The sequence below is a fragment of the Tachyglossus aculeatus genome, chromosome 10, assembly GCF_015852505.1.
Source record: "Tachyglossus aculeatus isolate mTacAcu1 chromosome 10, mTacAcu1.pri, whole genome shotgun sequence".
Taxonomy (NCBI): Eukaryota; Metazoa; Chordata; class Mammalia; order Monotremata; family Tachyglossidae; genus Tachyglossus; species Tachyglossus aculeatus.
The window spans coordinates 2,394,280-2,418,780 of NC_052075.1; the positions used below are offsets into that span (position 1 = coordinate 2,394,280).

Here is a 24,501-nt window from a genome sequence, read left to right on the forward strand (position 1 = left end):
GTACTAAGCGCTTGGGAAGTACAAATTGGCAACGTCTAGAGACGGTCCCTACCCAACAGCGGGCTCACAGTCTAAAAGGGGGAGACATCATCATCATCATCATCAATCGTATTTATTGAGCGCTTACTATGTGCGGAGCACTGTACTAAGCGCTTGGGAAGTACAAATTGGCAACACATAGAGACGGTCCCTACCCAACAGCGGGCTCACAGTCTAAAAGGGGGAGACAGAGAACAAAACCAAACATACTAACAAAATAAAATAAATAGAATAGATAGGTACAAGTAAAATAAATAAATAAATAAATAGAGTAATAAATATGTACAAACATATATACATATATACAGCCGTCCATAGTCCCCCCGTCTTACGCGTGCCACCGCGACCGCTGCTTACCCGCCGTTCACCCCCACGAACTGCAGGTTCTTTTTGGTCCCGGGACTGCCAGGCGGGAAGCCGGATTCCTTCTTTTTCATTATGGACCTCAGGCTGGGAGACGGGGACATCCCTAGACGGACACAACGGGATGGGTTAGCGCGGCGGGGCGAGCGGGGAGAATCCCTCCACTTCGGGCCGGGGGAGAAAAATCTGCCCGGGATATCCAGGGACACGGGACGGGATGGGATTCCTTCCAGGCTGTGGTCGGGAAAAGGCCCGTGGGGCTCGGTTTCCCGCTGAGGCCTCCTCTTCCGTGACCCCGGAAGAGGCTCCGTGTCATCTCCATTTCCTTTCCATCTGGAAAATGGGGATTAAGACCATGAGCCCCACGTGGGACAGTCTTCGAGACTGTGAGCCCACTGTTGGGTAGGGACCGTCTCTATATGTTGCCAACTTGGACTTCCCAAGCGCTTAGTACAGTGCTCTGCACACAGTAAGCGCTCAATAAATATGATTGAATGAATGAATGTTGCCAACTTGGACTTCCCAAGCACTTAGTACAGTGCTCTGCACACGGTAAGCACTTAATAAATGCGATTGAATGAATGAATCTCCATTTCCTTTCCATCTGGAAAATGGGGATTAAGACCGTGAGCCCCACGTGGGACAGTCTTCTAGACTGTGAGCCCACTGTTGGGTAGGGACTGTCTCTATATGTTGCCAACTTGGACTTCCCAAGCGCTTAGTACAGTGCTCTGCACACAGTAAGCGCTCAATAAATACGATTGAATGAATGAATGAATGAATGTTGCCAACTTGGACTTCCCAAGCGCTTAGTCCAGTGCTCTGCACACAGTAAGCGCTCAATAAATACAACCGAATGAATGAATCTCCATTTCCTTTCCATCTGGAAAATGGGGGTTAAGACCGTGAGCCCCACGTGGGACAGTCTTCGAGACTGTGAGCCCACTGTTGGGTAGGGACCGTCTCTATATGTTGCCAACTTGGACTTCCCAAGCGCTTAGTACAGTGCTCTGCACACAGTAAGCGCTCAATAAATACAATCGAATGAATGAATCTCCATTTCCTTTCCATCTGGAAAATGGGGATTAAGACCATGAGCCCCACGTGGGACAGTCTTCTAGACTGTGATGCCACTGTTGGGTAGGGACCGCCTCTATATGTTGCCAACTTGGACTTCCCAAGCGCTTAGTCCAGTGCTCTGCACACAGTAAGCGCTCAATAAATACGATTGAATGAATGAATGAATGACGTGATTACCTTGTATCCTCCCAGCGCTTAGAACAGTGCTTGGCACATAGTAAGCGCTTAACAAATGCCATTATTATCATTATTATTATAAGCCCTCATCCCCAAAGGCAAGCCTTGGGGGCCCCAGGGATCGCCTGAATCTTCCGCTTCTACAGTCCTACAGAAAAATCGTGGCTTAGTGGAAAGAGCCCGGGCTTGGGAGTCAGAGATCATGGGTTCGAATCCTGGCTCTGCCCCTTGCCAGCTGTGTGACTTTGGGCAAGCCACTTCCCCCTTCTAGACGGTGAGCCCGTTGTTGGGTAGGGATCGTCTCTATATGATGCCGACTTGTCCTTCCCAAGCGCTTAGTCCAGTGCTTTGCACACAGTAAGCGCTCAGTAAATGCGATTGAATGAATTTAACTTTAGTTCCCTCATCTATAAAAGGGGGATGAAGACTGTGAGCCCCCCGTGGGACAACCTGCTCACCGTGTATCTCCCCCAGCTTAGAACAGTGCTTTGCACATAGTAAGCGCTTACCAAATACCATCATTATTGTTGTTACCTCTCCAGTGTTTAGAACAGTGCTTTGCACATAGTAAGCGCTTAATAAATGCTATCGTTATTATCATTATTGTTATCCACGGGTTCTCTGGAAGCGGGGAACCTGCAGCTGGGGTGCTGGGAGGGAGGAGATGGTGGGAGTGGGATCATTTTGAGCAACCGCCCCCCGGGAAGGTGCTCCCCGTCCCTCGCCTCAGCGCACGGCGGAAGCATCGCCCCTCGTCGGGCCGCGGATTTACCCGGGGGCCGGGAGTCGGGGACGGGGTCCTCGGCCGGGTCCCGGGCCGGGGCTTGTTTGGAGTAGGCCGACAGCAGCAGGTTGAGGGAGTTCACCAGCTGGCACTGGATGGAGCTGAGTTTGGAGGCCGGTTGCTTGATGGCACTGGCCAGCTCGGGGTAGCCATGCTGCAGGCAGAGCCACTGCTCCTGCAGCAGCTCCTGGATCTTCTTCACGTACTGGCCCAGCGTGGCGTCGGCCGGCGTCCCCCCGCCGGGCCGCGGCTCTTCCCGGCCCCCTCTTTCCGGCCGCCCAAGGGGAACGCCATCCAAAGAGGCTGGGTCCGGGCCTGAGGCGGAGCAGCCATCTTCGCCCTCGGGCCCATCCTTCCGCTTCCCACCCGGACTCTCCTCCTGGCCCCGGCCATCCAGTCCTCCTTCCTCGATCTTAAGTTCGGTCAAGAGATACGGCGGGGGGCTGGCGGGGGATTCCGGGTTGGCTTCGGGTCCCAGAGGGAGGGTCTCGGCTGACTCTCCTCCTTCCTCAGCCCGACGGGGCCGCGCCACATCCAGGCCCAGGTCCTCTTCCCCGGCCTCCGGAAGGCGGACGCGGCCGGCCTCGTCGCGGGAGGCCCTGACCGGACCTCCCTCGAGGGGCTCCGTGTTGGTGGTGGCGTCTCTGAGGCCTCGCCCTGGCGGCCCGCCCGGCTCGGTGTGGCCGAGGCCTTCCGTCCGGGCGGTGCCGGCCACCTCTCCGGCCCGCCGGCGGAGAGCGGCCCTGGCCCGTTGCAGGGCCTCGGTCCTCCGCTCCAGCTCCCTCTCGAGCTCCGCGACCTGCTCCTTCAGGGCGGCCACGCCACCGGGCCCTTCCTCTTCCTGCCACGAAGCGTCGAGGCCCGGGCTCCGGGCAGCGGCCTTCCCGGGCGGCGGGACTTCCCCGACGTTGAGCTCTATTTCCGTCAGGAGCTGGTTTTCGAGGGCGGGCGTTGGGAGCGGGGGCGGACTGGGGAAGGGACCCTCGAGCCGGGCCTCGGCGTCTTCGCCCGGTCCCTCTGTGCCCGTGAGCGGATCCTGGCGCGGTGAAGCCATGGGCGGGCGGGAGGCCTCTTCCTCCTCCCCTGGAGGAAGGTCTACCTCCGGCCAGCTTCGTTCGGACACCGTTGGCATCGGCTCCTCGGCCTCCCGGCCTCGGTGCCGAGGTGGGGGCGGGTGTCCGAGGGCATCGGGGACCGCTGGCGCGGGGCCGAAGGTGCCCTCGGAGACCCACGCTTCATCCCGCAGCCGTGGGAGGATCGGGAGCCGTGCGGGAGAGGCCTTTGGGCCAGCCTCGTCCGAGCCGTCGGGGAGGGCGACGGGCATGCTAGAGGCCCTCAGCAACTGCGGCCTCCCTCTCCCGCCGGCCTCCTCGGGCCCGGTGGCCACCTGCAGCTGCGGCCCGCAGAAGGGCCCGGGATGCCCATCCCCTGGGGGTGGCAAGCGGGCAACCGGCCCCGTCTCGACGGACGCTTCCGTGGGCCCCGCCGGGCCCGAGGGCGGCCGGCCGGGCCTCCGGCCCTCGTCGGGGAGGCTGAAGTTCCGGGGCAGGGTGCTGAACTTGGCCTGCTTGGCTTTCCTGCGGACGCAGATCCTCCTGATGGTGTTCCCTTTCTCGATGTCGTCGACGTACTTCAGAAAGTCCAGGTCCAGGTGAAAGCCGTAGGGCGTCTCCACCGAGTAAGGGTCGTTCGGGGCCGGGCCTTGGCGCCCGTCTCCCGGCGGGGGCTGGCCTTCCTCTGGAAAACAGGAGATCGGTCGTTCATTCAGTCGTATTTATTGAGCACTCATCATCATCATCATCAATCGTATTTATTGAGTGCTTACTATGTGCAGAGCACTGTACTAAGTGCTTGGGAAGTACAAATTGGCAACATATAGAGACAGTCCCTACCCAACAGTGGGCTCACAGTCTAAAAGGGGAAGACAGAGAACAAAACCAAACATACTAACAAAATAAAATAAATAGAATAGATATGTACAAGTAAAATAAATAAATAAATAGAGTAATAAATATGTACAAACATATATCCATATATACAGGTGCTGTGGGGAAGGGAAGGAGGTAAGAAGGAGGAGATGGAGAGGGGGATGAGGGGGAGAGGAAGGAAGGGGCTCAGTCTGGGAAGGCCTCCTGGAGGAGGTGAGCTCTCAATAGGGCCTTGAAGGGAGGAAGAGAGCGAGCTTGGCGGATGGGCAGAGGGATTGGGGGCATTCCAGGCCCGGGGGATGACGTGGGCCGGGGGTCGATGGCGGGACAGGCGAGAACGAGGTACAGTGAGGAGATTAGCGGTGGAGGAGCGGAGGGTGCGGGCTGGGCAGTAGAAGGAGAGAAGGGAGGTGAGGTAGGAGGGGGCGAGGTGATGGACAGCCTTGAAGCCCAGGGTGAGGAGTTTCTGCCTGATGCGCAGATTGATCGGTAGCCATTGGAGGTTTTTGAGGAGGGGAGTGATATGTCCAGAGCGTTTCTGGACAAAGATAATCCGGGCAGCAGCATGAAGTATGGATTGAAGTGGAGAGAGACACGAGGATGGGAGATCAGAGAGAAGGCTGATGCAGTAGTCCAGACGGGATAGGATGAGAGCTTGAACGAGCAGGGTAGCGGTTGGGATGGAGAGGAAAGGGCGGATCTTGGCAATGTTGCGGAGCTGAGACCGGCAGGTTTTGGTCACGGCTTGGATGTGAGTGGTGAATGAGAGGGCGGAGTCGAGGATGACACCAAGGTTGCGGGCTTGTGAGACGGGAAGGATGGTAGTGCCGGCAACAGAGATGGGAAAGTCAGGGAGAGGGCAAGGTTTGGGAGGGAAAACAAGGAGTTCAGTCTTCGACATGTTGAGCTTTAGGTGGCAGGCAGACATCCAGATGGAGATGTCCCGAAGGCAGGAGGAGATGAGAGCCTGGAGAGAGGGGGAGAGAGCAGGGGCGGAGATGTAGATCTGGGTGTCATCAGCGTAGAGATGATAGTTGAAGCCATGGGAGCGAATGAGGTCACCAAGGGAGTGCGTGTAGATCGAGAACAGAAGGGGACCAAGCACTGAACCTTGGGGAACCCCCACGGTAAGAGGATGGGAGGGGGAGGAGGAGCCTGCAAAAGAGACTGAGAATGAACGACCGGAGAGGTAAGAGGAGAACCAGGAGAGGACGGAGCCTGTGAAGCCAAGGTCGGATAGCGTGTTGAGGAGAAGGGGGTGGGCCACAGTGTCGAAGGCAGCTGAGAGGTCGAGAAGGATTAGGACAGAGTAGAAGCCGTTGGATTTGGCAAGCAGGAGGTCATTGGTGACCTTTGAGAGGGCAGTTTCCGTGGAATGTAGGGGACAGAAGCCAGACTGGAGGGGGTTGAGGAGAGAGTTGTTGTTGAGGAATTCTAGGCAGCGCGTATAGACAACCCGTTCAAGGAGTTTGGAAAGGAATGGTAGGAGGGATATGGGACGATAACTAGAAGGTGAGGTGGGGTCGAGAGAGGGTTTTTTTAGGATGGGAGAGACATGGGCATGTTTGAAGGCAGAGGGGAAGGAACCAGTGGAGAGTGAGCGGTTGAAGATGGAAGTTAAGGAGGGGAGAAGGGATGGAGCGAGAGATATCATGAGATGAGAGGGAATGGGGTCAGAAGCACAGGTGGCCGGAGTAGCGCTTGAGAGGAGGGAGGAGAGCTCCTCTGAGGATACCGCTGGGAAGGATGGGAGAGTAGCGGAGAGTGTTGAGAGCCGGGGGGATGGAGAAAAGGGGGGAAGAGACTTTGGGGAGGTTGGACCTGTTGGATTTAATTTTGTTAATGAAGTAGGAGGCCAGATCGTTGCGGGTGAGGAGGGGGAGGAACCGGGGGCCTGAGAAGGGAGTTGAATGTACGGAAGAGCTGGCGGGGGCGATGGGCATGGGTGTCAATAAGGGAGAAATAGTTTTGTCTGGCAGAAGAGAGGGCTGACTGCTCACTGTGACTGCTCACTGTGTGCAGAGCACTGTACTAAGCACTTGGGAAGTACAATCAATCAATCAATCATATTTATTGAGCGCTTACTGTGTGCAGAGCACTGTACTAAGCGCTTGGGAAATACAAGTTGGCAATGTATAGAGACGGTCCCTACCCAACAATGGGCTCACAGTCTAGTGAACAGAGGACCTCTGTGCCTCAGTCCCCTTGTCTGTAAAATGGGGATGAAGACTGTGAGCCCCCCCCGTGGGACAACCTGATCACCTTGTATCCTCCCCAGCGCTTAGAATAGTGCTTTACACATAGTAAGCGCTTAATAAATGCCATTAGTAGTATTATTATTATTACCCCTGCGCTTAGTACAGTGCCTGGCACATAGGAAGCGCTTAACAAATGCCACAATTTTATTTCCATTTCCCTCTCTGCCCTGTTTTATTTTGTTAGTATGTTTGGTTTTGTTCTCTGTCTCCCCCTTTTAGACTGTGAGCCCACTGTTGGGTAGGGACTGTCTCTATATGTTGCCAACTTGGACTTCCCAAGCGCTTAGTACAGTGCTCTGCACACAGTAAGTGCTCAATAAATACGATTGATTGATTGATTGATTGATTGATTGACTCTCTCTCTCTGATCCGACTTTTCCTCTCTGTCCTGTCTTTCCCTGTCCATGCCATCTCCTGGGCGGGAGTCAGAGGGTCATGGGTTCTAATCCCAGCTCCGCCACTTGTCGGCTCTGTGACCGTGGGCAAGTCACTTCACTTCTCTGGGCCTCAGTTGCCTCATCTGTAAAATGGGGATTGAGACTGTGAGCCCCACGTGGGACGGGGACTGTGTCCAACCCGGTTTGCTTGTGTCCATCCCAGCGCTTAGTTCAGGGCTTGGCACATAGTAAGCGCTTAACGAATCCCACAATTCTGGGCCAGAGAGCGGGACCGGAGGTCAGGAGATCCGGGTTCCGATCCCCGCTCTGCCACTGGCCTGCTGTGTGATCCTGGGCAAGTCACTAACCCTCTCTGGGCCTCACTTTCCTCTTCTCTAACATTGGGATTAAATCCCTGTTTTCTCCCCTGCTTTAGAACGTGAACCCCATGAGACAGAGACTGTGTCCAATCTGATTGTATTGAATCAATCAATCAATCGTATTTATTGAGCGCTTACTGTGTGCAGAGCACTGTACTAAGCGCTTGGGAAGTCCAAGTTGGCAACATATAGAGACGGTCCCTACCCAACAGTGGGCTCACAGTCTAGAAGGGGGAGGCAGAGAACAAAACCAAACATATTAACAAAATAAAATAGAATAGATATGTACCTCAGTGTTTAACTTGGCACTCAAGTAAGCACTGAACAAATATCACAACAACAATCATCATCCTCATTATTATTATCGGAGAAGCAGCGTGGCTCAGTGGAAAGAGCCCGGGCTTTGGAGTCAGAGGTCGTGGGTTCAAATCCCGACTCCGCCGCTTGTCAGCTATGTGACTTAGGGCAAGTCTCTTCACTTCTCTGGGCCTCAGTTCCCTCATCTGGAAAATGGGGGTGAAGACTGTGAGCCCCACGTGCGACAATCTGATTACCTTGTATCCCCCCCAGCGCTTAGAACAGTGCTTTGCACATAGTAAGTGCTTAACAAATACCAAAATACCAAATTTTATTTTTACAAAATACCAAAATTATTATTATTATTATTAGATCGTGAGCCTCTTGCAGATCGTAGGCTGTGATTATCTCGCATCTAGGCCAGTGCTTAGCATGTGGGCTGGCAAATAGCGAGAGCCTAATAAAAACTATAATTCACTATAATTAGAATCAGGCCCAAGTGAGATGGAAGAGATGGAGACTCTTGTTTATTTCTGGATCTCGTTTAAGACTGCATTGTATAACGATTGTTGCTGTTGAACCCTTTAAGAAAGAAAACCCTGGTTGTTTTTTACGGTATTTGTTGAGCGCTTACTCTGTGTCAAACACTGTTCTAAGCGCTGGGGTAGATACAAGTTAATTAGGCCGGACACGGTCCCTGTCCCGCATGGGGCTCGTGGTCTAAGTAGGAGGGAGAACGGGAGAACTGAGGCAGAGAGAAGGGAAGTGACTTGTCCAAGGTCGCGCAGAAGCAGCATGGTGTGGTGGATAGAGCCTAGGAATCATCATCATCATCATCAATCGTATTTATTGAGCGCTTACTATGTGCAGAGCACTGTACTAAGCGCTTGGGAAGTACAAATTGGCAACATATAGACAGTCCCTACCCAACAGTGGGCTCACAGTCTAAAAGGGGGAGACAGAGAACAAAACCAAACATACTAACAAAATAAAATAAATAGAATAGATATGTACAAATAAAATAAATAAATAAATAGTGTAATAAATATGTACAAACATATATACATATATACAGGTGCTGTGGGAAAGGGAAGGAGGTAAGATGGGGGGGATGAAGAGGGGGACGAGGGAGAGAGGAAGGGGCTCAGTCTGGGAAGGCCTCCTGGAGGAGGTGAGCTCTCAGTAGGGCCTTGAAGGTCAGAAGGTCATGGGTTCTAATCCCGACTCTGCCACCCGGGAAGCAGCGTGGCTCAGTGGAAAGAGCGCGGGCTTGGGAGTCTGAGGTCATGGGTTCGATTTCCGGCTCCGCCACTTGTCAGCTGTGTGACTCTGGGCAAGTCACTTCACTTCTCTGGGCCTCAGTTCCCTCATCTGGAAAATGGGGGTTAAAACTGTGAGCCCCCCGTGGGCCAACTTGATCACTTTGTATCCCCCCAGCGCTTAGAACAGTGCTTTGCACATAGTAAGCGCTTAATAAATGCCATCATTATTATTATTATGTCTGCTGTGTGATCTTGGGCAAATCATTTAACTTCCCTGGGCCTCGGTTCCCTCATCTGTAAATGGGGATTGAGACTGTGAGCCCCACGTGGGACAGGGACTGCAACCAACTCATTCATTCATTCAATCGTATTTATTGAGCGCTTACTGTGTGCAGAGCACTGTACTAAGCGCTTGGGAAGTACAAGTCGGCAACATAGAGAGACGGTCCCTACCCACCAGCGGGCTCACAGTCTAGAAGGGGGAGGCAGAGAACAAAACAAAACATATTAATGAAATAAATAGAATAAACATGTACAAATAAAATAAATAAAAAATAAATAAATAAACTCAATATACTTGTATCCACCCCCGCGCTTCGAACAGTGCCCAGCACATAGTAAGCGCTTAACAAATACCATCGTTAGTATTATCAATCAATCAATCAATCGTATTTATTGAGCGCTTACTGTGTGCAGAGCACTGGACTAAGCACTTGGGAAGTACAAGTTGGCAACGTATAGAGACGGTCCCTACCCAACAGCGGGCTCACAGTCTAGAAGGGGGAGACAGAGAACAAAACATATTAATAAAATAAATAGAATAAAACATGTACAAATAAAATAAATAAAAAATAAATAAATAAACTCGATTTACTTGTATCCACCCCCGCGCTTCGAACGGTGCCCGGCACATAGTAAGCGCTTAACAAATGCCATCGTTAGTATTATTAATCAATCAATCGTATTTTTTGAGCTCTTGCTGTGTGCAGAGCACTGCGCTAAGCACTTGGGAAGTACAAGTTGGCAACACATAGAGCGCTTAGAACAGTGCTTTGCACATAGTAAGCGCTTAACAAATACCATTATTATTATTATTATTATAGAGACAGTCCCTACCCACGGAGCCGGGGTTAGGCCCCGTTTCTCCTGATTCCAAGGCCTGTTCTCTTTCCATTGGGACACGCTGCTTCTCAGTTATTTGTTTATCATCAACCGTATTTATTGAGCGCTTACTGTGTGCCGAGCACTGTACTAAGCGCTTGGGAAGTACAAGTTGGCAACAGAGAGCCCCTGAGGGATCGGAGCTTGGAAGCGGAACCAGCGATATGGGAGACGGGGCAGGCTGGGCCTGGGAGGGAAGCATTTGGCGTTCCTCGAATTCCCAGTAGCCAGCCGTCAGGGTCGGCTAGCGAACGGGGGGGTTTACTAGCCACCAGGACCCCGGTGTTAGAAGCCGTGTGTCTGACCCCAAATGTCACCAGAAATGTCACCGGACCAGTCGAAAGAAAGAGACGAGGAGTCCGGGAGCCGCGTCCGTAGGAGGAGAGACGAAGAAGGTTAAAACTCTCCCGCTTGGGAAAGACGCAGGCCGAGCGGGGACGTGGTTGGAGACTAAAAACCCGCCAAGGGTGTGGAAAGACCCAACGCGGAATTGCGGTTCACCACCGGAGCGGGAAAGATGGGAAGAGGTTCATTAAAACCCGAAGGGGGCCGGTTTGAAACCGAGGACACGGTTCTTCTCGGAGCAGATGGAAAACAGATGGAATTCGTTACCGCGCGAAGTTGCGCCGGTGGGGGAGAACATTCAAGAAGGGTTGGGAATAAATTCACGGAAAAGCAGTCCCCCATGGTCACGGAGGGAGAGTCAGGGGGGTCGGATGGTCGTCAGCGGGAGAGGCAGGGAGGGAGAAGGGAGAGCCGGGGGGGCCGGGTCAGATGGAGAAAGAGTCAGACGTTGCCAACTTTTCTTCCCAAGCGCTTAGCCCAGTGCTCTGCACATAGTAAGTGCTCAATAAATACGATTGACTGAATGAGAAGGGCAATTTGAGGAATGGCGATGCTGGGTCATTGGAGGGAGAGTCAAGGATGGAGAGGGGCAGTTAGGGGGGTTGGCTGGTCCACCCCTAAACAGAAGGGCGAGTGTCCGTAAGCCGGAGAAAAAGCATACAGTTTCTCCAGTTTTGTCTTAATGGTATTTGTTAAGGGCTTGCGTTGCGTCAAACACTGCTCTAAGCGCTGCGATGGACACAGTCCCCGTCCGCCTGGGGCTCAGAATCTAAATAGGGTTTGTATAAAAAATGAAAATAAATGATGGTATTTGTTAAGCACCTACTATGTGCAACAAACTGTTCTGAGCGCTGGGGAGGTTACAAGATGATCAGGTTGTCCCACGGGGGGGCTCACAGTTTTAATCCCCATTTTTTACAGAAGAGGGAACTGAGACCCAGAGAAGTAAAGCGACTTGCCCAAAGTCACACAGCTGACAGTTGGCGGAGCCGGGATTTGTCCCCATTTTTTACAGAGGAGGGAACTGAGGCCCAGAGAAGGGAAGCGACTTGCCCAAAGTCACCCAGCTGACAGTTGGCGGAGCCGGGATTTGAACCCATGACCTCTGACTCCAAAGCCCGGGCTCTTTCCACTGAGCCACGCTGTATCCATCCCGGCGCTTGATAAAGGAACTGGCACACAGTAAGCGCTTACCTAATACCAGAATTATTATTATCCTCTAGCCTGTAAGCTTGTTGTGGGCAGGGAATGTGTCAGTTTATTATTGTATTGTCCCCTCCCAAGTGCTTAGTACAGTGCTCTGCACACAGTAAGCGCTCAGTAAATATGATTGAGTTGGATGAATGAATGAATGAGGGAGAACAGGTATTTAATCCCCATTTGATAGTTGAGGGAACTGAGGCCCAGAGATGATAATAATGATGATGGCATTTGTTAAGCGCTTACTATGTGCCAAGCACTGTTCTAAGCGCTTGAGGGGGGATACAAGGTGATCAGGTTGTCCCACGTGGGGCTCACAGTCTTCATCCCCATTTCCCAGATGAGGTAACCGAGGCACAGAGAAGTGAAGTGACTTGCCCAAAGGCACACAGTACTTCCCAAGCACTTAGTACACTGCTCTGCATACAGTAAGCGCTCAATAAATACGATTGATGATGATGATGAAGGGGTGGAGCCGAGATTAGAACCCATGACCTCCGACTCCCAAGCCCGGGCTCTTTCCACTGAGCCACGCTGTCGTGCCCAAGGTTACACAGCAAGCAGCCGGCAGGGCCGGATTTAGAACCCAGGCCCTCTGATTCCCAGCCCGTGCTCTTTCATTCATTCATTCATTCATTCAATCGTATTTATTGAGCGCTTACTGTGTGCACAGCACTGTACTAAGCGCTTGGGAAGTCCAAGTTGGCAACATATAGAGACGGTCCCTACCCAACAGCGGGCTCACGGTCTAGAAGAAGGCCATGCTGCTTCTCCAGGTGCCCGGGTGCCCGGCGTGAGATGGATGGGCTGGATGGAGCCAATGGTGGCACCATGGCACTTTGATTTATAAGCTTTTGGTCAGATGTCTTCCTGGCAGAGGGCTTGCAAATAATAATAATAATAATAACAATAATAATAATAATAATGGCATTTATTAAGCGCTTACTAGGTAAGCGCTTAATAAATGCCATTATTATTATTATGTGAAAAGCACTGTTCTAAGCGCTGGGGAGGTTACAAGCTGATCAGGTTGTCCCAAGGGGGGCTCACAGTCTTCATCCCCATTTTCCAGATGAGGGAACTGAGGCCCAGAGAAGTGAAGTGACTTGCCCAAAAGTCACCCAGCTGACAGTTGGCGGAGCCGGGATTTGAACCCCTGACCTCTGACTCCAAAGCCCGGGCTCTTTCCGCTGAGCCACGCTGCTCGTTCACACTCTCATCGTTCATTCACTCAATCGTATTTATTGAGCGCTTACTTTGTGCAGAGCACTGTACTAAGCGATTGGGAAGTTCTGTTTATTTTAGTTTGTTAATATGTTTTGTTTGTATATGCTTGTACAGATTGATTACTCTATTTTGCTCAGACGTATTGACTATTCTATTTAATATGAAGGGGAGTAAAATAGACGCTCCCCCTCCTACCTGGACTACAGGGAACGTGTGTCTGATCTGATCTGATCTGATCTGATTGGAGAAGCAGCGTGGCTCCGTGGAAAGAGCCCGGGCTTTGGAGTCAGAGGTCATGGGTTCGAATCCCAGCTCTGCCAGTTGTCAGCTGTGTGACTTTGGGCAAGTCACTTCACTTCTCTGGGCCTCAGTTCCCTCATCTGTAAAACGGGGATGAAGACTGTGAGCCCCCCATGGGACAACCTGATCACCTTGTAACCTCCCCAGCGCTTAGAACAGTGCTTTGCACATAGTAAGCGCGCAATAAAAGCCATTATTATTATTATTATTATTATTATTATTAGCCTGGGTCCGTCCCAGTGCTTTGCAGGGCGTTTGACGCATCACAAGTGCTTAATACCGCAACTATCATCATCAATCGTATTTATTGAGCGCTTACTATGTGCAGAGCACTGTACTAAGCTCTTGGGAAGGACAGATTGGCAACATATAGAGACGGTCCCTACCCAACAGTGGGCTCACAGTCTAAAAGGGGGAGACAGAGAACAAAACCAAACATACTAACAAAATAAAATAAATAGAATAGATATGTACAAGCAAAATAAATAAATAAATAGAGTAATAAATATGTACAAACTATCATAATAATAATAATAATTATCCCAATTATTATCCCAGACTGAGCCCCCTCCTTCCTCTCACCCTCCCCCATCCCTCCTCCTTGCCTCCTTCCCCTCCCCACAGCACTTGTATATATGTTTGTACATATTTATTCCTCTTTATCTATTTTACCTATACATATTTATTCCATTTATTTCATTTTGTCGAGATGTTTTGTCTTGTTGTCTGTCTCCCCCTTCTAGACTGCGAGCCCGCTTTATTTCTACCTATTTTGACGACTTGCCCCCTGTCCACATGTTCCGTTATGTTGTCTGTCTCCCCCTTCTAGCCTGTGAGCCCGCTGTTGGGTCATCATCAATCGTATTTATTGATTTATTGATGATTTATTGATTTATTGACGGGTCGGGCCCGTCTCTATAGGTTGCCACCAAGCGCTTAGTCCAGTGCTCTGCACACAGTCAGCGCTCAATAAATACGATTGAATGAATGAATGAATGAAGTCACAACCTCATTTAAACTGGGCCTCAGTCTTCTCAGCTGTAAAAGGGGGATAAGATCCCCGTTCTCCCCACCTCTTGGGCCGTGAGGCCCGCCGGGGAAGGGGACTGGACCGGATCCGACTTTCTGCCACCTACCCCGGGGTGTAGCCCACTCCTGGGCACCCAACAAGTGGTTTCCCACCAAGACGGTGGTAAAGGCCAGGTCTCCCCTTGGCGTCCCTCCCCGCCACCCCACGCGCCCCCCGGACGGTCCCGGCCGCGGCTGGCCTACCGTGGGTCCTCTCCATCTTCGGGCGCGCCCCGGGTCGGCCGGTCGGGCCTCCGTCTCGTCCGTCTCGGGCCGGGAGCCGGCTGGCCGGGAACCCTGCGGACAGGTGTGAGTGGAAGCGTGCTGGGCATTCATTCATTCGATCGTATTTATTGAGCACTTACTGCGTGCAGAGCACTGGACTAAGCGCTTGGGAAGTCCAAGTTGGCAACATATAGAGACGGTCCCTATCCAACAGTCATGGGACTCGCCCGCTGGCGGCTGAGTGGGGTGTGATGGGGATGGCCACCCACGCAGCCTCCCAGCATGCCAACCCCTCTCAATCAATCATTCAATCAATCGTATTTATTGAGCGCTTACCGTGTGCAGAGCACTGTACTAAACGCCTGGGAAGTCCAAGTTGGCAACATATAGAGACAGTCCCTACCCAACAGTGGGCTCACAGTCTCGAAGACTGTCCCACGTGGGGCTCACGGTCTTAATCCCCATTTTCCAGATGGAAAGGAAATGGAGATTCATTCATTCAATCGTATTTATTGGGCGCTTACTGTGTGCAGAGCACTGTACTAAGCGCTTGGGAAGTCCAAGTTGGCAACATATAGAGACGGTCCCTACCCAACAGTGGGCTCACAGTCTAGAAGACTGTCCCACGTGGGGCTCACGGTCTTAATCCCCATTTTCCAGATGGAAATGAAATGGAGATTCATTCATTCAGTCGTATTTATTGAGCGCTTACTGTGTGCAGAGCACTGTACTAAGCGCTTGGGAAGTCCAAGTTGGGAACATATAGAGACGGTCCCTACCCAACAGTGGGCTCACAGTCTAGAAGGGGGACATGGGACTCTCCCGCTGGCGGCTGAGTGGGGTGTGATGGGGATGGCCACCCACGCAGCCTCCCAGCATGCCAACTCCTCTCAATCAATCAATCAATCAATCGTATTTATTGAGCGCTTAGTGCGTGCAGAGCACTGGACTAAGCGCTTGGGAAGTCCAAGTTGGCAACATCTAGAGACGGTCCCTACCCAACAGTGGGCTCACAGTCTAGAAGACTGTTTCATCCCTCCTGGAGACGCCACTGCGGGGAGATGAGATTCCCTGGTGTCCGGTCGGTCTCCCGTCCCCGGGTTGGGGCGAGAGAACGAGGGATCGTTGTGGAGGGGCGGGTGGGGAGGCGACCCCCTCAACGTATCCCCCCGCTTTACCAACATGAGGTAAAAATAATAATGATGGTTATTTGTTAAGCGCTTACTATGTGCAAAGTCACTTTGGGCAAGCCACTTCACTCCTCTGGGCCTCAGTTACCTCATCTGAAAAATGGGGATGAAAGACTGTGAGCCCCCCGTGGGACAACCTCGGCGCTTAGAACGGTGCTCGACACATAGTAAGCGCTTAACGAATACCATTATTATTATTATTTTCAGCGCTTAGTACGGTGCCAGGCACATAGTAAGTGCTTAATAAATGCCAGAATTATTAGTATTATCAGGTCTAAGCGCTGAAAAATTGCCGCCGTGAGCCGGCGAGGGCGTAGCTGGAAACATAGTAAGGTTTGTTAAGCGCTTACTAGGTGCCGACTTCTAGACTATGACCGTGAGCCCGTTGATGGGTAGGGACCGTTCTCCAGATGTTGCCAACTTCTACTTCCCAAGCGCTTAGTAATAATCTGGACTATGACTGTGAGCCCGTTACTGGTTAGGGACCGTCTCTATATGTTGCCAATTTGGACTTCCCAAGCGCTTAGTACAGTGCTCTGTGCTCAATAATTAAGAATGAATGAATGAATGAATGAATTTATCCAGCACTTCCTAAAGCTGTGCACATCAAGCTGGGGGCTGAATAACTTGTACTTCCCAAGCGCTTAGTACAGTACTCGGCACACAGTAAGCGCTCAATAAATACAATTGATTGATTGATTGATTGATTGAATACAGCCTGATCGGTTCCGACGCGGTCTCTGGCCCACACGAGGCCCCCAGTCCAACAGGGAGGGAAGAAGCGAGAGCAACGATCCCATCCGGGGTCGATCCGGGAACGAGGCCCAAGACCCAACCATCGTTTTCCGCCTCGGCCACCCCAGGCTGGGCTCCTGGCGGGAAGGCCGGGAAATCCTGGAAAAAACTCCCTCCCTCTTTCTCCTTTCCCCCATTCCTTAGAAAGCGCCATTTTGTCCGACGGGCTCGACAGGAAGCTGAATCGGGGGCCACCGGAGAGGGGCTTCCAAAGCAAACTTCGGCGTTCTCCTATTTTGTCCTTCGGAGCCGCCCCCGTCCTTTCCCCTCATTATCCAACAGCCATTCTTGGGCGGGCGGAGAGCCAAGATAAACAGCATCTTGGATTTTTATTTGAAGCGGATTGGCTTCAAAGTCTAATCTTGACGTACCTCCCTGCTGCTTCCCCTCCCCGACACACAAAATTCCTAGAGCTTCCAGTCAGCCGCGTGCCAGGGCATCCTCACGGCCTCCCCCGCCAGGCCTGGCGGCCGCCTTCTCCGGATAGCAACTCCCAATCACCCCGACCGCCTCGTCGCCCGGCCTCCGCTGCCCGTCCTTTCTTGGATCACCCGAAGTAGACCTCGGCTTCCAAAGCCCCGTCCGCATTCCCGGAACGGATGCCAAGCCCGAACGTAGGTGAGGGGCCACCGGGAGAACCCGGACCGTTCCCCGCTCCGAACCGTCCCACTCTGCGACGGCACACAAAGGGATTGTTCATCCCAAATCGACGGCACATCGATCCTTCGTCACGCTCTCCAGCGCCCTATCTTTCCGCCGCCGCTTCCCGTCCACGCCTGGGATGCAGCAGCCGGGTTGGGAGTGCTTGGCTCCGAAAGGAGAACTCTCCGGAAGGCTGAAGTCTCGGGGTGACTAGTTCGTTCCCCTCCACCCCACGGCGTGGGCCGGGAGGATCGGGACGCCCCGCGGGATGCCAACCGCTGGACGTCAGCAGCCGGACAGTGGGCGTCTGATTCCTGCCCTGGTTTCACCTCCAGGGAAGGCCGGAAGCCGAGCCGAAGTCCCGGAGCCGGACCCACGCCCCGCTATCCTGCTTGTGACCGCCTCGACTTGCCGTTGGCACGAAGCCCCCCGTCTGCCTCCCCGCAGATGGCATTTGAGAAGAAAATGACTCGTGAGGCGTATCCCCATAAGCGCTCAATAAATACGATTGATGATGATGATGATGATGAGGCCCCGCTTAGCTTCTCACCCTGCGGAAACACCTCCGGGTCACCGTGGTGGCCCCTGCCCCTCACTCGTCAAATCAATCAATCAATCAATCAATCGTATTTATTGAGCGCTTACTGTGTGCAGAGCACTGTACTAAGCGCTTGGGAAGTACAAGCTGGCAACATATAGAGACAGTCCCTACCCAACAGTGGGCTCACAGTCTAAAATAATAATAATAATAATGATGGCATATGTTAAGCGCTTACTATCACTGTTCCAAGAGCTGGGGGGGACACAGGGTGATCAGGTTGTCCCACGTGGGGCTCACAGTCTTCATCCCCATTTTACGGATGAGGGAACTGAGGCTCAGAGAAGTGAAGTGACTTGCCCGAGGTCACACAGCAGACATGTGGCGGAGCTGGGAGTCGAACCCCTGACCTCCGACTCCAAAGCCCGGGCTCTTTCCGCCGAGCCAAGCTGCAAATCCAGAAGAGAAAGAGCATGGCTCGGTGGAAAGAGCCCGGGCTTTGGAGTCGGAGGTCAGGGGTTCAAATCCCGGCTCCGCCACTTGTCAGCTGTGTGACTTTAGGCAAGTCACTTAACTTCTCTGGGCCTCAGTTCCCTCATCTGTCAAATGGGGATGAAGACTGTGAGCCCCACGTGGGACAACCTGATTACCGTGTATCCCCCCAGCGCTTAGAACAGTGCTTTGCACATAGTAAGCACTTAATAAATGCCATCATTATTATTTGGAGTCAGAGGTCATGGGTTCAAATCCCAGCTCTGCCAATTGCCAGCTGTGTGACTTTGGGCAAGTCACTTCACTTCTCTGGGCCTCAGTTTCCTCAACTGGAAAATGGGGATTAAGACTGTGAGCCCTCCTTTGGACAACCTGATCACCCTGTAACCCCCCAGCGCTTAGAACAGTGCTTTGCACATAGTAAGCGCTTAATAAATGCTATCATTAAATCCGCCCCAGTGCGAGCGGCTGAGCTGGAACCGCGATTCCTGAAGTCCCCCAGTTCTCCCGGTGATCCAGCAACCTGCCAGGCGGCCTAGTAGACACTGAATCTACATTTCAGTGAAGAGAAGCAGCGTGGCTCAGTGGAAAGAGCCCGGGCTCTGGAGTCAGAGGTCATGGGTTTGAATCCCGGCTCTGCCACTTGTCACCTGTGTGACTTGGGGGCAAGTCACTTCACTTCTCTGGGCCTCAGTGACCTCATCTGGAAAATGGAGTTAAAATTGTGTGAGCCCCCCCATGGGACAAACTGGTCAGCTGGTAACCTCCCTGATGTTTGGCACATTCCTTCATTCAATCGCATTTATTGAGCGCTTACTGCGTAAGCGCTTGGGAAGTACAAGTTGGCAACATATAGAGACGGTCCCTACCCAACAGCGGGCTTACGGAGCGCTTAACGAATACTAACATTATTATTATTATTATTTCAGATTTGCGCCCGCTCAGAGGCGGCGGATGCCGACGGACAGGGAATAATAATAATAATAATAATGGTGGTATTGGTTAAGCGCTTACTATGTGCAAAGCACTGTTCTAAGCGCTGGGGGGGGATACAAGGTGATCAGGTTGTCCCACAGGGAGCTCACAGTCTTAATCCCCATTTTACAGATGAGGGAACTGAGGCCCAGAGAAGTTAAGTGACTTGCCCGAAGTCACTTAATGAGAGAGGAGCCGCCGAAATGACCCCACGATGGGCTCCTCCAACCTCCCCGCACTCCCTGCCCCGGAGGGCCCCGGGTCGGAGATGGACGAGACGGGGCGGCCTGGCAGGAGGGGACAAGGACACGCCGCTCGGCCCTCTTCGTTGCCGCGTCCCTCGCTCGACTAGCAGGACGCAGCGTTTGCGCCGAGGATGCCAGCTGAGGGCCGTGGGTCCGCCGCTCTCTGGGATCCGACCTTCCCCGTGAGAGTGGGGATAAATGCCCCTCTCTCAAATTTGAGATCGAAACTGAACCCATTTTTGCAAGTTGGGCTTCGTACGGTGTCAAGGAAAAGAAGGTAAGTTTGGGTGTCGCCGTCGTAGGACTCTTTCTCCCTTGAAAGAACCGTCGTAGATTATGAACATTTTGCAAAAGCGTTGCCAAAATTGAGTCTTACGTGGTAACCAGGAAGGAAACATTATTTTATCACCTGTCTACATGTTGTGTTTCATTGTCTGTCCCCCTTCTAGACTGTGAGCCCGTTGTTGGTCTCTATAGGTTGCCGACTTGTACTTCCCAAGCGCTTAGTACAGTGCTCGGCACACAGTAAGCGCTCAATAAATATGATTATCTTTTAGACTGTGAGCCCACTGTTGGGTAGGGACTGTCTCTATATGTTGCCAGTTTGTACTTCCCAAGCGCTTAGTACAGTGCTCTGCACACAGTAAGCGCTCAATAAATATGATTGAATGAACAATAAGGAACGTGGAGCCCTGACCCCATCCCGCCTCAGACGACCGGGGCCCCTTTTGTGCAAAATGAGGACGATGATACTTGCGTCCCAACAATAATAATAATAACAATGGTATTTGTTAAGCCCTTACTACGTGCCAAGCACTGTTCTGAGCACTTGGAGACATACAGAGTTAGCAGGTTGCCCCGGGTGGGGCTCACACTCTGAATCTCCATTTTACAGAGGAGCCAACTGAGGCCCAGAGAAGCAAAGTGACTTGTCCAAAGTCACACAGCTAAGTGGCGGAGCCGGGATTAGAACCCACAACCTCCGACTCCCAAGCCTGGGCTCTTTCCGCCAAGCCACGCTGCTTCTCGTTAAGCATTGGAGGTGCTTAATAATTCTTTGCACATAGTAAGCACTTAATAAATGTCATTATTATTGTTATTAATAATAATAATTATAATATATATAATATATTTATATTTATAAATTATATATAATTATAAATTATAATTTATATATGTATTATATTATTATATATATAAATATATAATATATATAAACATATATGTATAATATATAAATATATATTTATTTTATATTATATTATATATAAATTACAAATTATATATAAATATATATGATATTATTATACATATGATAATAAATAATTATAATTGATAATAATTAATAATAATAATACCAAATGCCAGGCAATCCCCGGACCCTGGGAATATAACTGGTTCACATAGTGGACATCTAAACTGAAAAGAAAACTTTTTGGAATCCGCAGGTTTCTTAAGGGGGCACACATCTGTGGATCTTATTTCAAGACCTTCAACTGGAGGGTCCGCTACTGAACAACTAGAAACTATTCATTCCTTCATTCAGTCGTATTTATTGAGCGCTTACTGTGTGCAGAGCGCTGTACTAAGCGCTTGGCAACATATAGAGACGGTCCCTACCCAACAGTGGGCTCCTTCTGAGGTCCTGACGACTTTGGTGTTTTTTCTCCCGGGAGATAATGTGAGAGTGTAAGCTCCTTGTGGGTAGGAAATGAGACCTGGAGAAGCAGTGCGGCCTAGCGGGTAGATCGTGAGCCCGGGAATCAGAAGGATCCGGGTGCTAATCCTGGAGCCGCCATTTGCCTGCTTTGAGACCTTGGGCAAGTCACTTCACTTCTCTGTGCCTCAGTTCCCTCGCTTGTGAAATGGGGATTGAGACTGAGCCCCCTGAGACTGCAGCCAACTTGATTTCCTTAAATCTACCCCAGTGCTCAGCACAGCGTTCGGCATATAGTAAGCGTGGCTCGGTGGAAAGAGCATGGGCTTTGGAGTCACAGGTCATGGGTTCGAATCCCGACCCCGCCGCGTGTCAGCTGTGTGACTTTGGGCAAGTCACTTCACTTTTCTGGGCCTCAGTTCCCTCATCTGGAAAATGGGGATTAAGATTGTGAGCCCCACATGGGACAATCTGATCACCTTGTATCCTCCCCAGTGCTTAGAACAGCGCTTTGCACATAGTGAGCGCTTAACAAATACCCCAAAAAAAAGATCATTTTTTAAAAATATGTCTTGGGCTTCCATAGCCTCTCCCAAGTGCTTAGTGGTGCACTCCGAAGTTGATTTCCTTAAATCTACCCCAGTGCTCAGCATAGTGTTGGGCATATAGTAAGCGTGGCTTGGTGGAAAGAGCATGGGCTTTGGAGTCACAGGTCATGGGTTCGAATCCCGACCCCGCCGCGTGTCAGCTGTGTGACTTTGGGCAAGTCACTTCACTTTTCTGGGCCTCAGTTCCCTCATCTGGAAAATGGGGATTAAGATTGTGAGCCCCACATGGGACAATCTGATCACCTTGTATCCTCCCCAGTGCTTAGAACAGCGCTTTGCACATAGTGAGCGCTTAACAAATACCCCAAAAAAAAGATCATTTTTAAAAAATATGTCTTGGGCTTCCATAGCCTCTCCCAAGTGCTTAGTGGTGCACTCCGAAGTTGATTTCCTTAAATCTACCCCAGTGCTCAGCACAGTGTTGGGCATATAGTAGGCGTGGCTCGGTGGAAAGAGCATGGGCTTTGGAGTCACAGGTCATGGGTTCGAATCCCTACTCCGCCGCGTGTCAGCTGTGTGACTTTGGGCAAGTCACTTCACTTCTCTGGGCCTCAGTTCCCTCATCTAGAAAATGGGGATTAAGATTGTGAGCCCCACATGGGACAACCTGATCACCTTGTATCCTCCCCAGCGCTTAGAACAGTGCTTTGCACATAGTGAGCGCTTAACAAATACCAAAAAAAACCCAATGATCATTTAAAAAAAGTATGTCTTGGGCTTCCATAGCCTCTCCCAAGTGCTTAGTGGTGCACTCGGAAGGAACTCAATAAATACCAATGTTACTAATACTATTATTTAAGTCCTGAGGGTGGCTTCTGATTGACTAAAGTCAGCCTACAGTGCTCTGCCCACCATAAGCGCTCAATAAATAGGATCAAATGAACGAACGATGGACAGCTGCTTCCTAGAACCAAGGTCCAGCCCTTCCCAGATAAAGCCGTTCAAAAGTAGGATGTGAGACTTAAGGATTTGTAATTTGGAGGAACAGAAACCCCGCAGCAGAAAGACCCCACCAGGGAGAGTGACAATAATAATCGTGGTATTTGTTAAGCGCTTACTATGTGCCAGGCACTGTACTAAGCCCTGGGGTGGATACGAGCGCATTGGGTTGGACACAGTCCCTGTCCCACATGGGGCTCACAGTCTTTATCCCCCTTTTACAGATGAGCTAACTGAGGCCCAGAGAAGTGAAGTGACTTGCCCGAGGTCACTCAGAGAAGCAGAGTGGCTCAGTGGACAGAGCCCGGGCTTTGGAGTCAGAGGTCACGGGTTCAAAACCCGACTCCTCCAATTGTCAGCTGTGTGACTTTGGGCAAGTCACTTCACTTCTCTGGGCCTCAGTTCCCTCATCTGTAAAATGGGGATGAAGACTGTGAGACCCCCGTGGGACAACCTGATCACCTTGTAACCTGAACAGTGCTTTGCACATAGTAAGCACTTAATACATGCCATCATTATTATTAGTATTATGTGGTGGAGCAGGATTAGAACCCAGGTCCCTCTGACCACCCCCCCCAGGCCCATGCTCTAATAATGGCATTTATTAAGTGCTTACTATGTGCAAAGCACTGTTCTAAGCGCTGGAAAGGTTACAAGGTGATCAGGTTGTCCCACAGGGGGCTCACAGTCTTAATCCCCATTTTACAGACGAGGGAACTGAGGTACAGAGAAGTGAAGTGGCTTGTCCAAATAATAATAATAATAATAACAATAATAATAATGGCATTTGTTAAGCGCTTACTATGTGCAAAGCACTGTTCTAAGCCCTGGGGAGGTTACAAGGTGATCAGGTTGTCCCACGGGGGGCTCACAGTCTTCATCCCCATTTTACAGGTGAGGGAACTGAGGCCCAGAGAAGCGAAGTGACTTGCCCAAAGTCACACAGCTGACAAGCGGCGGAGCCGGGATTTGAACCCATGACCTCAGACTCCAAAGCCCGGGTTCTTTCCACTGAGCCACGCTGCTTCTCTAATCAGGTTGGACACAGCCCCTGGCCCACGGGGGGCTCATAGTCTTGATTTCCATTTTGCAGATGAGGTAACTAAGGCCCAGAGAAGTGAAGTAACTTGCCCAAGGTCACCCAGCGGACAAGTGGTGGAGCCAATAATAGAACCCACGACCTTCTGACTTCCGGGCCTGTACTCGGCCTTATGAATAATCATCATAAGAATAATAATTGTGGCTTTTGTTAAGCACTTACTACGTGCCAAGCACTGTAATAATAATAATAATGACGGCGTCCCGTGTGGGGCTCACAGTCTTTAATCCCCATTTTACAGAGGAGGTAACTGAGGCACAGAGAAGTGAAGCGACTTGCCCAAAGTCACACAGCTGACACGTGGAGGAGCGGGATTCGAACCCATGACCTCTGACTCCAAAGCCCGCGCCCTATCCACTAGACCACCCTGAGAGGAGATGCAGAGTTAGAAGACAGGGTAAGGAGCAGGTGAAACCGCCTTAAACGCCAGTTGTCAATCAATAGAGAAGCTAGAGACGCAGCGTGGCTCAGTGGAAAGAGCCCGGGCTTTGGAGTCCGAAGTCATGGGTTCGAATCCCGGCTCCACCACATGTCGGCTGTGTGACCTAGGGCAAGTCACTTCTCTGAGCCTCAGTTACCTCATCTGTGAAATGGGGATGAAGACTGTGAGCCCCACATGGGACAACCTGATCACCTTGCATCCCCCCAGCACTTAGAACAGCGCTTTGCACATAGTAAGCGCTTAACAAATGCCATCATTATTATTAGAGAAGCAGGGTGGCCCAGTGGCTAGAGGACAGGCCTAGGGGCCGCAAGGAACCGAGTTCTAATCCCGTCTCCGCCACTTGTCTGCCGCGTGACCTCGGGCAAGTCACTTCACTTCTCCGGGCCTCAGTTCCCTCAGCTGTAA

At 51.4% G+C, this 24,501-nt stretch overlaps 1 protein-coding gene across 1 annotated transcript in view; it reads right to left on the reverse strand.

Moving 5' to 3' along the window:
- The window catches only part of KANK4 (KN motif and ankyrin repeat domains 4), a 52,722-nt gene that overhangs the window by 19,120 nt on the left and 9,101 nt on the right, over positions 1-24,501 (reverse strand). Inside the window, exons 2-4 of the mRNA XM_038752521.1 lie at positions 14,451-14,543; positions 2,432-4,180; positions 397-508 (exon numbers count right to left, since the gene is read on the reverse strand). Of these exons, the coding sequence (XP_038608449.1) occupies positions 397-508; positions 2,432-4,180; positions 14,451-14,466 (1,877 nt within the window). The 5' untranslated portion in view covers positions 14,467-14,543. The remainder of the gene's footprint in view (positions 1-396; positions 509-2,431; positions 4,181-14,450; positions 14,544-24,501) is intronic.